The sequence below is a fragment of the Zootoca vivipara genome, chromosome 13 (genome assembly GCF_965207765.1).
Source record: "Zootoca vivipara chromosome 13, rZooViv2.hap1.1, whole genome shotgun sequence".
Classification (NCBI taxonomy): Eukaryota; Metazoa; Chordata; class Lepidosauria; order Squamata; family Lacertidae; genus Zootoca; species Zootoca vivipara.
The window spans coordinates 34,662,528-34,678,290 of NC_142596.1; the positions used below are offsets into that span (position 1 = coordinate 34,662,528).

Below are 15,763 nucleotides of genomic sequence, written 5' to 3' on the forward strand. Positions count from 1 at the left end.
GGGGGGGGGCTCTTTAGCTTCAAGGAAAGGGCAGGGAGAGGCGACCTGATGGAAGGTTATAGAATTATGCCTGGCATGGAGGAAGCGGGTAGAGTGAAGTTTTTCTCCCTCTCTCACATCACTAGAACTCATGGGCATCCAATGGAGCGGAATGCTGGAAGAGTCAGGCCAAACAAAGGAAAAGCCCTTTCCCCTGCAGCTCAGAGTTGGCCTTTGGAACTCCCTCCCACAGGAAGCAGGGGTGGCCACCAACTTGGATGGCTTTAAAAGAGGATTAGACAAAATCATGGAGGAGAAGGCTCTCTCAATGGCTGCCAGATACGATTGTGATGCTTTGCCCTCCGCAGTCAGAGACAGTAATGCTTCTGCATTCCAGCTGCTGGAAATCTCAGGAGGGGAGAGGGCTCTTGTGCTTGAGGGTTGGCCGCTGTGAGAACTGCATGCTGGACTAGATGGGCCACTGGCCTGATCCAGCAGGCTCTTCTTACGTAGTACATACACAGCCTTTTTTTAAAAAAAAATACAAAAAATGCACATTCCCCCTCTGTCTGCCAGAGGTTCCCTGTCCCTGGTGTAAAAGATAGGAATTTAGCCATCCCAATCGCCACATGCATTTTTGGCCTCTCCTCTCGCGAACTCTCGTTTGCCCTGGCTTCCCCTGGTTAAACTGGGGCACCCACCAAATGAGCGAGGAGGGAAACAGTTCAGGGAGCCAGATCTGATTACTCGGGGATGCCTCAGGCAGGATCCTTTACATTCTGCGGCTGGAGGTGAATAAAGCGGTTACTGTGTTGTTCCTACCCCTTGCCCCCCGGGAGGCATTTTGAAGCAGATGACACAGATACGGTATCGCAGGGGAGATAAAACACAGCAAACAATTAGATGCAGGAGATTAGAGGCCTCAGGAGTAGATCCAAGAGTCGACTCTGGTTTCCCCTTTGGAAGATGCTAACAAAACCGTCTGTTTGAAGGAGGCAGCCAATAGGAGAGCCTGCCTGCCTCTTGCCAGCTCTCCCTTCCTCCCTCTAGTTCGGTGAGAGAGCATCTGCTTGCAGAGGGTCCCAGAATCAATTCCCAGCATCTCCAGGTAGGGCTGGGAATCTTCCCTCTCCGAAACCCCGGGGAGCCAATAGCTAAATGGACTGCTGGTCTGTCTCAGTATAAGGCAGCTTCTGAATTAATATAGCCCTTGATCCAGAACCACGAAGACTCGATTCTTACTTTACTTTGAGCAAAGGCCATAGCTCAGTGCTAGAGTCTTTGCTTTGCATGCAGAAGATCTCAGGTTCAATATCCAGCCACTCTGGATAGAGCTGGGAGAGATTCCCTGCCTTGAAACCCTGGAGAGCTGCTGCCTGTCAGTATCGACAATACTGAACCAGATGGACCAATGGTCTGATTCGGTGTAATGCTACTCCCCTACATACACAGAGATAAAAGATGGGTGTTATCCAATTAAGGTCACACCCACAGCACACATTTAAAACTTTCTTATAATCTTTGAATAGTCATGACTTCCCCCAAAGGATATTGCTAAGGGTCCTGGGAACTGTAGTTCCATGAGGGGTCTCATAACAACTCTCAGAACTCTTAACAAACTACAGGTCCCAGGGTTCTTTGGGGGAGCTATGGCTGTTCAAGAGCTGCAGTCAGATGAGAGCATTTCTTTTCCTTGCCAGTGACTCAAATGCTCTTTAGAAGAGGGGTCTACTGCTCCAGGTGTGAACGTGGGATGCTTTCTGGCCTCTAAGTTTCTGCATGAGTCCAAAAACCTGCAAGACCTCTTTGACTAGAAAAGAGCATGTGACCCTCCGAAAGGTTTTTGAGTTGGCTCTCTGCACTCCACTCACAGCTGCACTAAAACCTTGGATACCTGAACTGTTTTCTATGGAGCAGCAATCATTTCTCCACCGGGGAAGAAGGTGAAATCTGCATGTATTGTTCTGTCCGCTTTTGTCTCTGGTCTGGGCCCCAACCACCACTGTCATTTGGCCCTCAGAAGGATTTGCGGCCCTTAGGGCTGGAAAAAGAACGTGGTCCTTTGCATTCTGGGTGCTTGTCTGCCTAACGGGTAACTTCCTCTTATCTTCTGCAGCCCTCAAGAGGTCCTTTGATATGGAAGATGCTGAAGAGGTACCCCTTGGCCCAAGCCCACCTGGTGTCATCCACTCCACAGGCAACGGAGAAGGAAAAAGGTTGGGGCCCCCTATCCAGCCCACATACCAAGCCCACATCAGCCTGAGCTCCAGCCCCAGCCCAGCCCACAGCCCCATTCTCAAGTCAAGAATTGGGAGCAGTCTCTCTTTCAACCGAGGCACCACCCACCCGCCTCGGGCCAATGGGACCAACCTCAACAGGGTCTCGTCCTTCCAAACTCGGCTAAACCCCAACGGGCTCTCTTCGTCCTTGGGGCCAGAAAGCGACAACGAGAGCTTCCACAGCTCGTCCTCCAGTTTGGAGTGCCCCGTGGCCTCTAAAGGCCCCCGGAGCAGCACCCAGCAATCCGAATCTCTGGGAATCGGGGCCTCCCACCTCCCTAGTCCCATCCTAAAGAAGTTCTCCTCTTACGGCAACGTCTTCCATGCTGAGGTGGGCCGACCCATCCGGCAGGTCTCCAAGGCCACCGGCAACCACAGCTCGTTGCCGTCGCTTGACCTGCACATTGCCGAAGACCAGGGACCCAGCCCGACGCTCTGCTCCACGCCAAACATGGACCCTGCCATTCTTCGGAGCTCCGGCAAACACAACTGCGTGTCCCCACTGCCGAAGAACAGCCTTCTGGTGAGAAAGGAGTCCCCCGTTCCTCCCTTGGAGGTAAGCCAGTTGGCAACTGAGAGCCCTCTTGGTGTGGGCCCCAGGCAGACGACCAAGTTGCAGAAATTCCCCATCAGCCTGGATGGGTTGATTGGGAAGACTCCGGAGAGTATTGTCCCAGCAGTGGTGACTGACTCTAGGCCCAGACCGTTACCTAAGGCACAGCTTCAGGTGAGTCTTGGCACCAGCCCCGTACTGCCCCACCAACCCCATGAAGTAGCCGGGGAGGATAAAGCTGTCATCAAGGACAGTGTTTCCCTGTTGCCATCTTCTGGAACAGTTTCAGGGATAGGAGGCAGTGAGGGTTTGGCAGCATCGCCTCAGGCTGCTTCCTTCCGGCTGGTGTCAGAGCCTCAGATAGCACAGGTCACTTCTCAGCCTTCCTCTCTCGGGTACCAAGCGATGGGGCCTCTGCAAGGTACCGGTATCCCAGCTGTACCCATCTTGAGAGAATTCAGCGGTTCCCCAGCTGAGAGGATCGACTCAACTTTCTCCCAGGAGGCCTCCAAGCTTCAGACTCTCCTGTCGTCTTCTTGCACAAGGGAAGGTCTCATTGTGGGAACAAACAGGCCTCTCGAGGTGTCCCTGGAGAAGAAGGATTTACAAGACATATTGAAGGAAGGTAAGTTTTGCCTGGATTTTTTTTTAAAAAAAATCCCTGATGCTCTTCCTCTGGTAAAAACACTTCAGGGATTTTGAGAGCCTCCAAAAGAGGTTCCGTAATTTCGGGAGAGCTTATTTGGTGCCTCCCAGTTGCGGTTTTAATTTCTGCAGTGGTATGCTGAGGTCGCTGAGGAATTAAAGGGCACCCTCACGCCATACTTTTAAAACCACTGTGATACCACTTTAAACTGCCCTGGCTTCCCCCAAACAATTATGAGAGCTGCAGTTTGTTAAAAGGTGCTGAGGTTTTTTTTAGGAGGCTGCAGTTTCCCTCGCAGAGCGGGTTAACAGTCAATTCCTCTTCCCAGGAAACTCTAGAAATTGTAGCTCTATGAGGGAAATAGGGGCCTAGCGACTATCAGCACCCTTAACAAACTACAGCTCTGGGGATACTTTAGGGGAAGCCATGGCTCTTTAAAGTGGTAGCATAGTGGTTTAAATGTATAGTGTGAATGGGGCTGCAGCAGTGAGAGGGGATGAAGGGACCAAAGCATAAATGAGTGATGGTGGGGGTCCTGACTAGTGATGCCTGGTGCTGGCATCTCAGTGCTGACACCTGCTGTGTGGGGACAGGCTGCTGGTTGTTTGTGACAAAGGGGAGGTGCTCTGTATGTGCCCAGGGGCACTTTACTTCCTTTTCTGTTTCACCCCGTTCAGAAAGCTGAGCTATGTAGCCTAGCCTCACTCCAGAACTTGCCATTTATAGTACACACAGAGAGATTCCTTTGCAGTTTCATTTTCTCACATCCTCCTTAGCCCCAGGCAATGAATTTTTAACCCAACATCGCATTTAACGTCTCTCTCTCTCTCCAAAGCCTGCAGAAGAGGTACCTGGTATGAGCCCCACCCAAGGAAGGGAACAAAAAGTCACACGTTTCGAGGGGCATCCGTTCCTCGCCCTCTGTTCTAGGCCCTGTCTGTTGCATATGGAATTGATTCCAAGCAACCATTGCTTCTGGAAAGAGACCATCAGCGGTGCTTGTCAGTCTTTACTCCCTTGCCCCAACCCCTCTGGCTGCAAAGTGTCTCACTTCTAGTGGTCTTGAGAGAGTGGGGGAGAGAGGGGCTGTTTCACCCAGGGCCAGTGGCCTGGTGGTGTGATTTTAAAGGACATGAGTTCATGACAGCCCACAGCCACGCATCCCACAAGAAATCAGACAGTGTAGGAAGGTATGTTGGTTCAGTATTACACACAAAGAGACAGCAGTACATAGCACAATGCCTAATTTATTAAGACTAGCATGACTGCAATCCTTACGCATATTTCCCTGGGAGTAATTCCCGCTGGAACTCGGCAGCGGCTGGTTCCTGTTGCATCGGTGCAAGTTGTAAAACCCTTGAGCTTCCCACTCCCGTCCATTGTTAATATTTTTTTCCATTGAGCTTTCTAAAAAGAAAACTGGAAATACGATCGATCAATACAAACTAAGTCATAATCAGTCAAGGCAATGTGTTCTGTGCAGGAAAGTGGGAGGAGGGGAAGGGGGAAATGTCTGGTGGCACAGACGAACCCAGTGCTTGGACATGTGAGCAAATAAGGAGTCTATGTATCAGAGAACTTCCAATCTTTCTTGTGTTGATGGAAGGCCACCTTCTCTTCCGCTGCCAGTTGAGACATATCCTCCATAGCCCTTGGCCCCATGGCTGTTCCCAAGCCGCCCACCCCAATACACACCAATCCCAAATAGCTCAGAGGTAGAGCATCTCCTTTGCATTCCCAAGAGCCCAGGTTCAATCCCCAGCATCTCCAGGTAGGGATGGGAAAGAAGATTCAATAGTGAGCTAGTCTGGGCCCAATGACCTGACTCAGTACAAGACCGCTGACCATGTTCCTATTTAAACCAGCCCTTTGTTCAGAACCCTGAAGACGTGGTTTCTTTTTAGGGGAAGGGCTGTAACCCTGTGGTGGAGCACATGTGTTGCTTGCAGAAAATCAGCAGCCTATCTAGATAGTGACGGGAACAAAGGCTGCTGCCTGGAGACCCACTGCCAGGCAATGCCAGCACTACTGAACTAAAAGGAGCCAATGGCATGACTTGGTATACACTAGCTTCCAAAGTCCCTGTGAGGATGCTGAGTGCGGATGCGTTCCCTGTCCCGATCCCCTGTGATACGCCAGCCTCTGTGACCAGGGGCAGGGTTTCTCCAGCAGACAGACATGAAAGGGGTTCCCCCCAAAGGGCAGGAAGTTTGGAAGCCACTGCTTTTAAGACGAGCCACCCAGCTGTTTCCCCTGCAGGAATGAGGCATGCAGCTGGACTATCAAGGTTGCTTGCAAGTCACCGAGGAGCCAGAATGTCAGACTTTCCCCAAACCCATTATTCATCTCAGGGCCGCTCTAGGCTTCCTCTCTCTTCAGAGGACACTATGTAGGGGGAATCTGTCAATTTCAGCTTCTCTCAGTTTCTCATGTTTCCAATCTTCACTTCTTCACATTTCTACATCACACACACACACACACACACATGTCCTCATGAAAATTCATCAGCATCTTCATGTGAATTTCCCCTAACATGCGCATTTTTGCTTCATGTGCACACATTTCTGCAAGCTGTTTCCCCTCATGCAATGCTTTTCTTTGTATGTTATGCCCGCCAATATATATGTGTTTTATGCACACCTTACCCACATAATACAGATATTTGGGTAATGCATGACATGGCCGCAGGCCACAGAAATGCATTGCAAGATTTGGAGAAGTGCGAATTTTGGAAGGCAGCTGTGTTTCGCTTCGCATATTGCTTTTGGAAAGGGTGGGTTATGGAGGTTCGCCTTTAGATGCAGACTGAATGACTTTCTCCCCATCACTAGAAGACACTGGGTCACTTGGAGAGAAGGCCAGGCCTTGGGCCACTTTCAAAGTCTGCTGCCTGTTCTCCCTTCCCTCGGGGTCAGCCATAGTTTCTGCTCATAGCTTTTCGATGAGGCAGATCTCGGTCAGTGTCTGGATGGAAACTGAAGGAAGTTTACTTTCCAGAGCTTCCTCATATTTGAGGCATTAGGAGGACAAAGCGGTTCTCTGTTCCAGTTTCTTCTGTGTCATGTTGGCTGCACAGCCTCTTGTCTCTTGAGTTTTGGAATGTGCTGGGTCTCTCCCCTCACAGACTGCTCAGCTAGGAACCGACCAAAAATAAAAAAGTCAGCCTAGTCTGGTATCCTGTTTTCCCACAGTGGTCAGCACCATGCCTTGGGGAAGCCCAATAGTCCCGGTATTCAGTGGTATACTGTCCCTGGAGCTGGAGGTTCCATCTAACTGTTAGGCGTGATCCAGAGCCCCAAGCAAAATTTCATTTCCATTTCCAAGCCTCCACTGATTTTTGGCAGCAGTGGAAATAAATCAAATTAGCAGCAGACTCAGTTCCGTGGTGGGTGGAACTCAGCACTCTGCTGAGGATGCAAGTGCTCCATCAGTCACCAGAATGATTTTTTGGATGAGTAGAGAGGAGCCAATAGTTCCTTTGTGCATCCGGCATGTGAGAGAGTGTGGGTGGACACACCCACTTTTGGCCACACCTACCATTATCAAGCAGCCAATGGGCGGATGACCAAGACTGAATGCTGCCCTCAGAGCAAAAGAAATTAGCTGCCTGTCAGTGTGGACAATACTGAGCTAGAAAGACCAGTGGCCAGACTCTGTATAAGGTAGCTCCCTAGGTTACCTATGCGTCCTCCATGATTTTATCCAACCCTCTTCTAGAGCTGTCTAAGCAATGTGGTCATCACTACATCTTGTGGCCCAGAGTTCCGTAAGTTATTCACTGAAAATGTTCTTTCTTTTGCCCACCCTGAGTCTCCTGCAAATCAGTTTCATTAGATGGCCCTAAAATCTAGTTAGGAGAGGAGGGAAAATGTCACTGTATCTCAGGCGTATGCAAACTTGGCCCTCCAGATGTTTTGGGACTACAGTTCCCATCATCCCTGCCACTGGTCCTGTTAGCTAGGGGTCATGGGAATTGTAGGCCAAAACATCTGGAGGGCCGCAGTTTGGGGATGCCTAGTTTATACTGACTGGCAGCAGCTCTCCAGAATTTCAGGCAGCGGTCTTTTCCAGCCCTGCCTGGAGAGCCTGGGGATTGAACCTGGGACCTTCTGCATGTGCCACCCTGCTTGCTCTGTTTGTCTCCCCTGCCCGCCCACCCACATTATCCCCTAGAGCTTCCCCTTCCCCACACAGGTTGGTTAAACCCTTCTGGCCACCCAGTTTATTTATTTCTTACCCACAATACCCCAGTGGCAGAAGTTCCAGAGCATTGCATTTTGGGGAAACTATGGTGGTGACCAGGGTGGAAAGATCTTGGCACGCCCCACCAAAGGTAGATCTAGGGAAGCGTGTGACCAGCACAGTCACACCAGGTGTGGAGTTTCAGGGACACCACAGCCAAGACATCCAATGGAAGGCGAGAGGCAGGGGGCACAGGATTTTGGCGTCACACAAGGCATTGCTGAAATCTGAGACTCTAAGGTCTGCCACTGGTCCACCACTGGCTGGACCTCCAAGTGCCCAAGCATGGCAAGCGGTGACGCCTGATCCATGGGAAACAGTACAATACACAAAGACACACACCTGGAAAACTAGAGTTTATCAGGAGGTAATGGTGGAATGAGTCAGATGAAGAGCCGAGCTCTCTGCTTCAACCCGCCTTCAGCAACTTATCATCTGTCTTCATCCTCAGACGAGCTCTTTATCGTAACTGTTTGTTTGCCCAGATGAGGCAGGTTAGGACAAAAAAAAGTGCTTGTTTCTTTTGCGGATCCTCTTGTTTGGGAGACAATGATTTTGTACCGATGCCAGCTCTGATTGTGTGTGTTCCCTCTCTCTCTGTTGTAGCTCCCCTCCAACACACACAAACACCATTTTTCTTGATTCTCCTCATTTCCTTGGCTTGGGGACAAGTTCTGAAGTCTTTTTTTTACTCCACCCTGCAACTAGAGGAGGTGGCGGATGTCCAAATAGTATTTCTTAAGATGTTTAGACACCTAAGCAACAGGAGGGAACAGCTGTGTACTCACTCAAGGTGAAGTTGGGTGGGGAGTGGGTGAGAATTTAATTCTTTATTGACAATGGGCTCCTCCAGACATGTTCCCTGTGGGGAGGGACTCCCTTTCACCACCACCCCACATACAATAAAAACTTGCTATTAAAGCCACCTTTCTTTGCAGGCCCACATCTCCCCCACTATCTATAGGCCCTTCCCACCCATTTTAAACGAGAGTGGGTAGTTTCATGCAGACACATGCGGTGGAGGCCCTTGGTCTATGTCCTGCAACAACCTTTGCCAACCTGGTGCTCTCCAGAGGTTTTGGGCACCAATTCCAAACTGCCCCAGCCAGCGGCCTACCTGGAGATGCTGGGTATCTCTGAAAAGGAATGGATTAAAAAGATTTGGTTAAATCGGAGGTAGGGGACCTGTGTTCCAGGTTTTGTTGGACTCCCAACTAGAGACCAGGGAGAAATTCATTGGGTTCAAATTTTAATATCGATGCTCAGTGGCAGAGCACCTGCTTTGCATGCAAGCATCTCCAGGTAGAGCTGAGCCAGGTCCCTGCCTGAAATCATGGAAAGCCACTGCCAGCTTGGGTAGACAATACCAGGCTAAATGGACCTGTGGTCTGACTCAGTTTAAGGCAACATCCTCTCCTCCTTACTCATATACAACCATTCAAAATTCACACTTTGTATGTTGGAATGCAGACAGTTCTCTAACCAAAGAATGTGTCCAAGACAAGAGTGTATTGGAAAAAAACAAAGCAACATGCATTCTAGTGGGGGGGGAGTGCTTAACAAAAATGCATGCACTAGGCAAAACTACAAACAAAAATGTGTATAGTTAGGAGATGTGTGCATGGAAATGTATACAATTTTTTTGTGCAGGCTTTAAAAAAAATTGCAAGTGTGCACTGAAACGGAGTGAGCCATAATTAAGATTGGAGAAGTTAGGAACTAAGAGAGAGTTTGCAGTTGCAGCCAATGGTGAGGGATGGCAGGAGATGTCCACCAACACATGGAGGGCCACAGATTTCCCAACCGCTGGACTAATAATAATAATAATAATAATAATAATAATAATAATATCTTTATTACGGTCATAGACCAGTAAAAAAAGAAAAAGAAAACCAATAATACATAAAATACATAAAATAATACATAAAATAGATAGTATTATCATCTTTGAATAATACTGGACTAAACCTTGGAAGTGGAGGGAAAGCAGGAGCCCGTAAACACAACCCAGGGAATTGTGCTCTTGGCTTCCTTGTGTCTCTGAGGGAGACAGACAGCGAGAAAGAATGTCTCAGCAAAGCATCCCCATAAGCCTATTATGGCCTTCTGTGGGGAGCGCTCTGATTAAGCCTGCATCAGTGATTAAATCTTTGTTAATTGAGCACAGCCCTGGGATTATTCCTTGGCTGCTTGGGAAACAAACCATCTCCAATTACTCCCTGTCTGCAGGGGACCATTAACCTGCGACGTCCTCTCTTAATAAGTTGCCTTTTAATGTGGGCACACTGGCACGGCCCAGCTGTTTCTACTTCATTGTGGTTATGCTTTTAATAACCCGCCTCTTGATTGGGCTTCCCTTTCCACGCAGGAGCTGGCAGGCAGGTAGAAGAGGAGTGGAACCCCAGCCCTGAGTTCGCTGATTCCCCCACCGCACCCCTCCTACCATTTGTTTAACTAAAGCTTGGAGTCAGATATCTTCCCTGAGGATTGTAGAGTTTGAAGGGACCACAAGGGCCTTCTAGTCCAACCCCCTGCAATGCATGAAGGTTTTGCCCAACGTGGGCCTTGAACCCACAACCCTGAGATAAAGAGTCTCATGCTCTTCCATCTGAGCTATCCTACAGCTGAGCACAACCCAAGAAATGCCAAGTGCCTACCGTGTTTCTCATATTTTAAGGCATCCCTACAAAATAAGGCATGGCAGGATTTTCCTGAGGTGGAAAAATATAAGGCATACCTCGAAAATAAGCCGTACCGGGTGGTGGAAGAAGGTCTGTGGCAAAGAAGGGTTGCTGCTGCCGCGTTAACCCCCGAGACCTGGCTGCAGCCTCAGCGCGCAGCGCGTGCAGCCCCAGAACCCGGCTGTAGCCTTTGCGCACCGCGCGCGGACACCCGGGACCTGGCTGTAGCCTCAGCGCGCAGCCCCAGGACCCGGCTGCAGCCTTTGCGCGCGGACACCCGGGACCCGGCTGCAGCCTCAGCGCGCAGCGCGCGCAGCCCCACGACCCGGCTGCAGCCTCTGCCTTCCCCGCGCGAAGACCCGGTGGGAGCAGGTCTGTGGTCTGTACAGATACCGGTACCGGTACTTAATTAAAAAAATAAGACATCCCTTGAAAATAAGCCATGCTGTGTTTTTTTCAGGAAAAAATTAATATAAGACATGACTTATAATATGAGAAACACGGTAGCATCTAAATATTTGTTTAAAATAAGCCACCCTTCCACGTTAACGTTTACAAAGCAGGGTGGGGGCTGGACTGTGAGGGTGAATGGGGCGCTGCCCCCACCAACCTCAGTCTACCCTCAGCCAGATCCCACCTGCTTGCCTCCTTACAAATGGCCTCCTTACTAAATGGCCTCGGTCCAGTATACCTGAAGGAGCGTCTCCACCTTCATCATTCTGCCCGGACACTGAGGTCCAGCACTGAGGGCCTTTTGGCGGTTCCCTCGTTGTGAGAAGCCAAGCCAAGTTGCAGGGAACTAGGCAGAGGGCCTTCTCGGTGGTGGCGCCTGCCCTGTGGAACGCCCTCCCAACAGATGTCAAAGAGGAAAACAACTACCAGACTTTTAGAAGACATCTGAAGGCAGCCCTGTTTAGGGAGGCTTTTAATGTTTAATAGATTACTGTGTTTTATTTTTCTGTTGGAAGCCGCCCAGAGTGGCTGGGGAAACCCAGCCAGATGGGAGGGGTATAAATAAATTATTATTATTATTATTATTATTATTATTATTATTATTATTATTATTATTATTATTATTACAAATATCCAGCCCAGGGAGTGGCAACACTGCCTGCCATCCTCCTCCCCCTCCTCCTTAGTGTTGCCCCTTGTAGAACTCGGCAGGGAGGAGGAAGGTGGGGACAAAGTTAGAATCTAGTTCGTATCTGAAGAAGTGTGCGTGCACACGAAAGCTCATACCAAAATAAAAACTTAGTTGGTCTTTAAGGTGCTACTGAAGGAATTTTTTTATTTTACTTCGACCCAGACCAACACGGCTACCTACCTGTAACCAAAGTTAGAATTAGTTGGCTTAGCCTGTCTTTGGCTCTGGCGCCACCTACTGTTGGGCTCCCTGCCTGCCACCCTACCAGTCCCAGTGGGCACCTCTGGGCATTACTGCTTGGGATTATCCATGCCAAGCAGGTGTTTCATAATTGACCAGGCACCTCAGGCCTCCTGGGAAGGTTAACCTGGCCAAAATGCATACTGTACTTGGTTGTTGGGGAAAACCCATAGAGCTTCAAAGCACATTGACCTCAATCCCACTAATAGTGAACTCAAGTGGTTGAGTGAGTGCCAACAGAAATGCAGCCAAAGCAGAGTTACCGAGGAACAAGAGGAGGGGTCTTCATGCTTGGGGCAATTCTGAGGTCTGCAGAATGCTGCTTCTTTTTTCAAGGGTACTAAGGGCTGCAAAGCAGATGCTCTTATCACTGAGCTACCACCCTTCTCTGTTGCGGAAGAATCCCTGTGCGTGTTAAACTCTGCCACCCTACAGATTCGGCAGGTGCCGCGCCCCCTTCAGGTGCTGGTGATACTTCCTGTCAATCACAGTTTAGCAAGAACCAAAAGCTTTGGTGCTGTAATCAGCACCTTTGCTGCAAGGGAGGAGGCACTGTCCCAGGTGCTTGATAAATCAGGAAATGACGCCCAGCACCAACACTCGTTCCGCATGCACACTGTGGGATTTCACATAGATATGAATCATCTTTCCTGGGAACAATATGCCTCAGCAAATTCCTGGGAATGATAATGGAAAGGAGCATGACTCATGTGTTCATACGCAGATTTATATTCTTGACAGGCTGGTGGATTTTGCCCTCAGCTTGTGGAAGCTCCTAGGCCAGGCATAGGCAACCTTGGCTCTCCAGATGTTTTGGAACTACAACTCCCATGATCCCTAGCTAACAGGGCCAGTGGTCAGGGATCATGGGAGTTGTAGTTCCAAAACATCTGGAGAGCCAAGGTTGCCTATGCCTGGCCTAGGCAGAGCCCTTCAATCCTGCGTCTGTCCCTAAACACCTGCGCTAACCCGTCGGAATCCCAGCAAGCCTATTAACTCACCTGCAGAATCCAAATGCCTCTGGCTCAGATAATTGGCTTCTGTTTTTTTGTCAATATTATCGAATGTGGGGATGTTATTGTCCATTTGATTACAATACAGTACTCTTTTTTAAAAAAAAAAAAAGTTTTATTGTAAGTTGCTGCATGCATGCCACAAGCTTACTTTTTATTTGTAGGCCAGCTTGAATTTTTGTTTTTGTTTTCCACCTCCATTCATTACTCTCAGGCTGTGTAAACATTATATATTTAAAGCTCATGCTCCACACTGGGAACTGTAGTTCACCCTTCGCGGAACTGCGATCCCCAGTACACTAAACAAACTACAATTCCCAGGATTATTTGCTGGGATGGGGGAGATTAAATGCATGGTGTGGACACTGTCGCAGGGAGGGAATAACATTCTCTTGAGAATTGGAGTCCATCAACATCTGGGTACCCAAGGGTGAAAAACACAGTTCTAAGGTGCACACAGCATCCAACACAGCTTGCCTGAGTACATCCATCATTTTAAATGTGTAGCGTGTCTCTGTGGTTTTTTGTTTTTATTATTTAATGAATGACATACATAAACAGCCCCAGCCTGGAGCTTCAGGTGGAGGAGATTCCTAATGCCAAGGGAGTTACCCAGGAGGAAACAATCAGAGCCGCAATATCTTTCCAAGTCTGCTCCAAAGACACCCGGAAGGCCTGGGGCCAGGCGGTCTCCCTTTAAGAGGAACAACCGGTCATGGTCTCAGAGATTCCTAGCAACCGTGTTGCGTCACACCTGTGTTGTGATTCACCTCCGCAGCCTCCTCTCCGCAGCAGAGGTGATTTAGTAACAGACGCAAGGAAGGAACAGGGTTTCCCAAGGGTGTCTGAGGAATGAAGGACATGGTCCTGTTGGAGCTCTGTGGGGAAGATGGCATGAAGGAAGGTAGGAAACCAGGTGTTCAGCGGGGAGCGGAAAGGGCCGGGTGATGCCTGAGGTCAATGCCAGTCCTCCAGGCTCCAGTCATCTACCTGTATGGTTGCCACCCCTTCCATTTTTATCCTCATGACAACCATGCCAGGTAGGCTAGGCAATGCCGAGAGAGTGAGTGAACTGAGGTCACCCAGCGGTTGACCTGGGTTGGCCAAGTCTGCCTTCCTAAATGTCAGCCGTTGCTTTGACTTCATTCATGGGCTAAAGGCATTGAGAAGTGGGAGGAGGCTGTTTTGTCATTTAAAAAAATTCAAAAATTGAGGAGAGTGCTTGCATATTTTGCCTCATCTGTCAGGTTCTAATAACATTAACAGCTTAACTCTTTAAAATATTTTAAGGCTGGGAATCTGAAGATTATTGTTTACTCAGAACCCCCCCCCCAACTTATTGCCTTCCGCAGATGCATAGCTGCCAAGTCTCCCATTTTTCGTGGGAAACCCCCATTTTTAAAGCTGTTTCCCGCTGTTGTCCTGAATGGCGAAATATCCCGTAATTCCCCCGGATTTTCAAAGCAGCTCCTGCTGGCCAGGGAGGCTCCTTCTGCGCATGTCTGGACATGCGCAGAACCAATTTCGGGTGCCGCTCTGCCCATGTCAGGGCACCGGAAATCGGGCAGAGCGGCACCGGAAGTCGCTTCTACGCATGTCTGGACATGCGTAGAAGCGACTTCCGGTGCCGCGCCGCTGCTGATTCTGGATTTTTCAATCCGGGAGTTGATGGGTATGCGCAGATGTCCATGGTATTGGGCCTAAGAGAGCATAAGAAGTTTCTTGCAGGATCAGGCTCCAACGTCCTGTGACTAATGAGATGCACACAGGAAGCTCCCAGGCAGGACTTGAGGGAAGCAGAACTCTCCCCTCCTGTGGTTTCCTGCAACTGGCATTCAGAGGCTTGCTGCCTCCAAGAGTGGAGGTAGAACATTCAGGAGCCACTGATGAATGTGTCCAATCCTCTTTTTAAAGCCACCCAAGTTAGTGGCCATCACTGCCTCTTGTGGGAGCAAATTCCATATGTGGGAAGAAGCTCTTCCTTTCGCCAAATCTTCCAGAATTCAGCTTCATTGGATGACCCCGAATTCCAGGCATAGCTGCCAAGTTATCCCTTTTTTAAAGGGATTTTCCCTTATGCTGAATAGGCTTCCTCGTGAGAAAAGGGAAAACTTGGCAGCTATGGTTCCAGGATCATGAGCAAGGGAGAAAGAAACTTTGCTCAGTCCACAATGTCCGCATGATGCATAATTTTGTCCCCCTTAGCATTTGCCCGCCAACCTCTGCTGCAGGCGCAAACCCACTTGGTGCAATAAGAGCCCGCTGGATCAACCCAGTAGCCTATCAAGTCCAGCACCCTGTTCTTGACATGCCCCACTAGATGCCCCAATGATAAGACCACAAGAAGGGCCTGCCAGCGCTCTTCCCACTTGTGACTCCCGGCAACTGGCATTTAGAGGCATCCTGGTTCTGACAGTGGAGGTGAAATGTAGCCATTGTGGCTAGCTGCCATGGATAGCCTTCCCCCCTATGTTCTCTCTGTTCTCGCATTCTCCTAGCAAGATACAGCTCAGCACTCGCAATAGGAAAAAAAAACCACAAGGCAGGAAGCTCCTTGTGACTTGCGCCCTGCCCACGGAAAGGGCGAAAAAAAAAAGAGCCTGGGTGCATTTCCCTCTCGGGACGACTCTCGGCTCCCACTGAGGAGCCAGCTCTACAGATTGCCACGAGAGGTGGCTGCCAGAGTCACTCTCACAGCTTCTGCGGTGTGGGCCTGTCACAGCCTCCGGAGGAAGCAGGAGTAGGATTAGTCTCATTTACACAGCACCATCGACGTGCGTGGCACTACAAAGGACAGGTACGGCAGGTCCCTGCCCCAAGGAGCCTTCAGTCTGAAAACGACAAAGTGTGGTAGGAGGAATGGAGGCAGGTTTGGGTAGGGGAATAATAGGTGATTTGCTTCAATTACGCACATTTTTGGCTTAGTTGCAATAAGGTGTAGGGCTGGGGCGGGGAGCTTAGTTCCAGAGATCAAATGTGGTCCTCC

General features: G+C 49.6%; 1 protein-coding gene across 1 annotated transcript in view; it reads left to right on the forward strand.

The window, feature by feature from the left end:
* Nucleotides 1-15,763, forward strand: part of SEPTIN12 (septin 12) — a 72,360-nt gene that overhangs the window by 14,682 nt on the left and 41,915 nt on the right. Inside the window, exon 3 of the mRNA XM_035131210.3 lies at nt 2,096-3,436. Coding sequence (XP_034987101.3) covers nt 2,096-3,436 — 1,341 coding nt within the window. The remainder of the gene's footprint in view (nt 1-2,095; nt 3,437-15,763) is intronic.